Source organism: Lepisma saccharinum, chromosome 4 (assembly GCF_977018435.1).
Source record: "Lepisma saccharinum chromosome 4, izLepSacc3.1, whole genome shotgun sequence".
NCBI lineage: Eukaryota > Metazoa > Arthropoda > Insecta > Zygentoma > Lepismatidae > Lepisma > Lepisma saccharinum.
The window spans coordinates 52,400,947-52,406,946 of record NC_139232.1 but is presented as its reverse complement, the minus strand read 5'-3'; the positions used below and the strand labels follow the sequence as shown (position 1 = coordinate 52,406,946).

At 34.5% G+C, this 6,000-nt stretch overlaps 1 protein-coding gene across 1 annotated transcript in view; it reads left to right on the top strand.

The window, feature by feature from the left end:
* The first annotated feature begins 312 nt into the window (after window positions 1-312).
* LOC145986459 (leucine-rich repeat flightless-interacting protein 2) overlaps window positions 313-6,000 on the top strand; it is a 123,356-nt gene continuing 117,668 nt past the window's right edge. The window contains exons 1-2 of the mRNA XM_083120493.1: window positions 313-534; window positions 4,007-4,150. Of these exons, the coding sequence (XP_082976619.1) occupies window positions 4,058-4,150 (93 nt within the window). The 5' untranslated portion in view covers window positions 313-534; window positions 4,007-4,057. The remainder of the gene's footprint in view (window positions 535-4,006; window positions 4,151-6,000) is intronic.

Below are 6,000 nucleotides of genomic sequence, written 5' to 3'. Positions count from 1 at the left end.
GACATAAACATGCTCATCTACGCTGTCACGATGTTAAAGGTCATTGCTCTGCCATTGCTAGTAAGGGTTATGGGGTCAAGCAACATCGCTAACATGCCACACCCTCAAAATGTTTAATCCGCGAGAATATTTAATAACAAAATGAGAGTGAACACGTTAGAAAACAAACATCAATTGCTGAACGGTCAGAATGTTTCGCAAGTTCGTCAATCGAAAGTCGGCCTTCCTCGCAGGATGCTGTTGCAGCGGGTGAAAAATAAAGATGACGCTATTTGATGCTCGCTTGTTCACCGATCACAGCTCATGGGTAATCGTGTGCATCCGGGAAATTGGTGTACGGAAAGATGGAAGATGTGTCAAAGCACATGTGTTACGTTATAAAGGTGTAGCTTTGAGTAAACTTAAAGAAAAACAACTTAATTTACATTGTGCAGATGATAGAAGAAGAATACTCTTTTGATGAAGTTATCCGGTCGAAAGAGTTGTTTTGTTTCACTCGTACAGAACATCGGAGATGAGGCCTGCTTCTATCAGGTAAACCCATGAAGTAGAAATGTTCATTGACAGAAAGGTCGCTTGACGATTGATTATTTATAGCAATTGATTATTTTTACACCAGACTGAACAGGCGATCCGGTATTGCACGGAAACAGAGTGGAAAATTAAACAGCGCAAAATCGATGAAAAGATGAAGCTACATTCAGAGCACATCTGCGTTCTGCTATTTACCAATGAGATCGATCATTGCTAAGAGGCAACGAATACGTATGTGATCTTTTGTGGTTTTTTGAATTGTCTATGAGAAGCCAAATTAGGTAGTTAGAACGGTGTATGCTCTCTTGGAAAACAAATATTATTTGACATTATTAAAGAGATTTATTTAATGTGAGAAGTATAGGGAAAACAATTATTTGAGTTTTAACATTTCTGCTGTGTTACACTAGCTGAATCCCTCAAATTGATGCACTTACGGCAAATAATTGTTTATAAGGAAATACATAAATTGCGCTTTGTACACTAAACGCACATACATGTAAAACTAATTTTGTGAAAAACTTGCTGCTTTGGAAATTGTGTGTTGTAGTTCAAAACCAAAATCACATAAAATATTGAATAAACCGTCTGATTTGTGTATTAAAATACCTAAAGCACAGGAGGTGTAATTGAGTTCTATGCAATTGCCCATGGATATCACGGGGGAAACAATTTTCGGTACCTCAAGAACTTAAAATTCCTTTTCTGATAATATAAGATTTTAAAAGCAAAAAAAAAAAACCCACTAAATGACAGTGAAAATAATCAATAGTTAACTTCTATACTCTTTGATTATCATTCATCAAAGCACAATTTAAATTGTAATGTCAGGATACCAATAATTCAATGTATGTTCCACAATATTTGTTATAATCATTATCTGTAATAGAGATGCTGAAATGTTGGACAAAAAGACACTAACTGGTTGCAGTGACCTTGCTTGCTTTTCCACACCTTTTGCTACAAAGAATGGGGGTAAAACTATCAAAGCTGGGAAATGTCTGTAACTCGAGGATTTCGCTTTTTTTAACGAAATTAGTATCTTGTCGACATATCGAGTAATTATTGTTCGTTCTTTTCTCGCTTCCTGAACATGCAAAATGGCGGGTAAATCTTGACTAGTATTGTGTTTCAAACGGCAAAGCCGTGTTTCAACCTTCTAAACAGAAAAAATCTCGCATAGCCCCAAAAACCATTCATGCATAGCCCCAAAAACCGTTCACGCATAGTGCCAAAAACCATTCTGGATTGTATAACCATCCACAAATAGCCCCAAAAACCATTCACGCTAGCCCCACACACCATCATGGTAAGGTTAGGTTAGGTTGGGCAATATAGTGCAAAACTGTGTGTTTGGAAACACTTACCCGGGGATAACGTCATCAGATTCTCGCAACATCCGGTTCAAGTACATAGATTTCATGCATCGGACTGACATTATTATAGAAAAATACATGAATTAGCGGCCAAATACATTGAAAAATGCGAGAAAACACTTCTACGACCTTCCGAAATTACACAGAAACTCAATTCCGTAAGTACTTTGTCCTGTAAATTTGAAGAAATCCATTTCCCGTTTATGACATTTTTACCAGAATGGGTATTGCAAACTTACTTTCATAGAGAGAGAAAGCAGAAATCACTTTAGTGTATAATGTTGAGAGGTTTTTCTTTTGCTTTCTAATATACTTATCAAACATCCTTTGGTATTTGCTGATATTATTATTTTTTTAATGTCATCAATATCGCAAATCAGGTGAATACAATGTTCACAACATGTGCCTTCTTTTGGTTATCCAGATTTTCTATAAAGTGAAAGATTCTTGACCCTCTGTTGTACCCCCTGGAGAAAGTGAAATATTTTGTATAGTTTATGAAGATTTTGTTGTTTATTTTGCTCTCGGAAATTTGTTATTGTTAAGTAAGGTATGTCTCTTACCTTTGCGTGTTATTTTACTTTGTAGAAGAACATCCCAAAGGCTTCACGCAAGTGAATCCAGGACCCAAAATGACTTTTCACAACAGCAGCTATAACTTTACGTAGTTAGGTTAGGATTCCTAGGTTTGGTACTCATAGTTATTTTCGACTTGTTCTTTCGCTCTTTTAGTGTACATACAAACAGTTTTTACTAACAAAATGTGGTGAAAGTACTCTGAAATTGCAGGTTTTAACTTACATGGGTCATACCTTTCCTAACAAACACTTTTATATTTCGTAAAACATTGAATATGTCAATTAAAAAAAATAGACTTAATTCTCAAGGGGGTGATGTATCCTCAACTTGAGGATGATGTATATCAATGCATTAAAGAAAACGTGTTACTTGTGTGTGTAACACTTTAAAACTGTAGCAAATTTTACTTATTTGCCTGTAAAGCATACAGGCTACAGATGCTAATAATTTTTGCTGGTGCATATTATATGCATTCATAAACATTTAAATCTTAATGCAATTAAAAACAATAATAATTTCCAGATTGATTAATTTTGTTATTTACATGGAGTAGGATGACTTTTTGTGGAATCTAGTGGTTACCTTTTGACCAATTTCAAATCACTTTCCATCCCTGAGAAAGGATGGCTGAGACTTTGGATAACCATGGCCTTGATCAATTTTACATAGATTATTAAAATCAAGGAGGGTTGTATGTGTTGGAGTATATTCAAATTTCATATGGTGAACCAGGCAGTTTTTGACCCTACTCAGGAACATGTCAAAGTATGAGGGAGGGATAAAAGAAGTTGGGGCAAGAACAAGGATATGTAGATTTTTATTCCATAACTTCATGGATTCAGATAAAGATATTTTGGCCTTTTGTGTTTCAGGTTAGTGGTCATTTTTCATTATTTTAGCATTTTTAAAATTATTTTTGGATAGGTTTCTTAATTGCATTTTCTCATGGTTGGTTTGTGTATTTTAGCCATATTTTGTTCTCCCAAAATTCTGCAAAAGTATATTCCCTGTACTGTCAACTAAGCTCAAAGATAGAGAACAGGCACAAGAAATTAGATAACTAGTACACATAACCTTAAGGTTGTAGTAACCTTCAATTGAAAGGAAAATAAACCTGTGGTGTGCCCAAGATTTTCTAAAGGAAGGGGGGGGGGGTACATATATTTTTCATTGTCACTCCTCATTTTACCATCTTTTTCTGCCTTTAACATTCTTTTTTAGGAATACTATACCAAAAGGGAGGGGGGAGGTTGTGACCCTATCCCCCTCTTGGACATGCCACTGTACTGTCCTAGTTTAAACTTTGTGTCTAATGATTCAAGTACTTTCACAACTATCATGATTATATTGTTATTTATGGAAAATTAACATTTTAATATATCAAGTAAATTATTATTATTATTTTTTAGAATTTGAGCTGTTTCTGAGCTCTGTTTATTGTGGAAGTGTGTAAAGATTTTCAGTTTTTTAAATAAATGTTTTGAGTTAATCCAACACTGCATTTCTATCTCTTTCAGTGTGCGAGTCTGGTGAGAATATTTAAGTGGAGTTCCCAGTCCACTTAAATAATGGATAGCTTGGGAGGCATAGGAAGCCGGCGACGAGTTTTAACGAAACATTATTCTGCTGAAGACCAGGCTTTAGATCAAATAGCTCGTGAGGTAAGGGTTTAAAGTAGTGTGTTTATGTATTGTTGGATTTGTTAGCAGAATTTTGACAGCTGGACACAATTGTACTGGTTCTCAGTACCATTAACATTCTCCCACACAATATGCTTATTTTTCAAGTCCCCATAATAAACAAAAAAGTTTCAGAATTTCCTGTATTATGAGTACTGTTTATTTATTGCTGCTATCTCCTGAGAATTTTGTAATTGATATGTTACTGTATTGAAATCAATACATTGTCAGGAACAGTTATTTCACAACAATTTCAGGAAACTGAAACACCATTTTATGCCATATGTTGCTTTTTTGTTGTTAGCAATTTTAACCTTCAGGAGAAGGTACTTTTCAAGCTGCAAATCCTCTCCGCGGCCTTTTCAAATTTACATCTTACGTATTAATAAAAATCATAGTAGAAGGAAACCTACTTATTATAGGTAGTTAAATTCAGTTTTGTTAATTTGGTGAAAAACCTCTCATGGGAAGTGAAATGTAGTGTAGTTAGGACAAGAAGAAAAATCTAAATTTCACCCAAAATTATCCATTTGGTGAGTCAGTATGTTCCAATGAAATATAATCATTTTGTATGAATGTGGATGTGAATTTTTACTTTCGGAAAAAGTTCTTGCCATTCTGCCGAGTATAAATCAAACCTAAATTCTCTGCAACAAAGAGTTCTCATTTGTTGAAGTACTTTGTATATTTCCTCCTATTTGACAAGCCCCTTGCTTTTACCACATGGATTTCTTGTAAAAAAGTAAAAGTTAGACAAACCTACAATACTCACACTGAAATATAAGTACGTCATACCTTCATGGAGTTTTTGCTGGGAAAATTTTGAGAAACCTAATTGTTATGTGCTTCCGGTCCCAAATGGGATCAGTGGTGCTAAACTTTTAATGGCATACTACATCTCAAAATTCAGGTCTTAGTAAGTCAATTGTTTTCCTTTCTGACATTTCGTACAACTTTGATTGCACGTGTAAGAGAATAAAGTCTACTAAATGTCAGGCGGAAATTTAGTTTGAAGTGTGACTCTATTTCGTAGTAATGGAACCACTTCCATCACTATTGATTGATTGGCATGTATATATATTGATTGTCTGAATATAAAGTTGACAACACCACAAACTGTCTATAATTTATGCTAAACTCAAAAGCAAATTGACAGTAAATAGCTAGAATGCATGTAGTTACTATTTTATCTTGGATTTAGCTACAAACAATCCTGGAAAGACTGTAGATAACGTAACCTGTTAATATACATTGAAGTAGAGTATATCTCATTAAAACTAAGGAGTTGCTGAGGATAGATAATTTCAAAATGATATTACCTACAAATAACTCCTAAATAAATAAAATGTGTATTCACTTGCAGTGTTTGTTGGGTGATATTTAAAGAATAGAGCAAATGAATAAATTGAATAAAGTTTTGATAAGTTCTGTACAAAGGTTTCTAAATATAGTAACGAACTCTGCACAGAATGAGATAATTTGCTCATTTCCCTGTAAAAAGAATGAATTCTAATTCTGAGTCCTGTTCAGGAATTACGCTTTTCTTTATGAGTCACTGTCTTTTCATCAATTCACTCATCTTTGTTTTGTGGTGTTTGAACATTTACAATGGATGAGAATTTCCACTAACTTCTTCCAAAGCATTGGTATACAAATACAGTAAACCCCCTTGAAAGGCTAAAAAATTTGAAATCGGTGAGTATCAGTATCCAGAAGATGATAATTCCCACCCCTCCTTATGTACCACCTGGGCACAACTAGCTAAGAGTGTCAGTTAAAGGTGATCAATGTCAAATATGAAAGAAAAATCACTTTCTATGGGTAGTATGTGG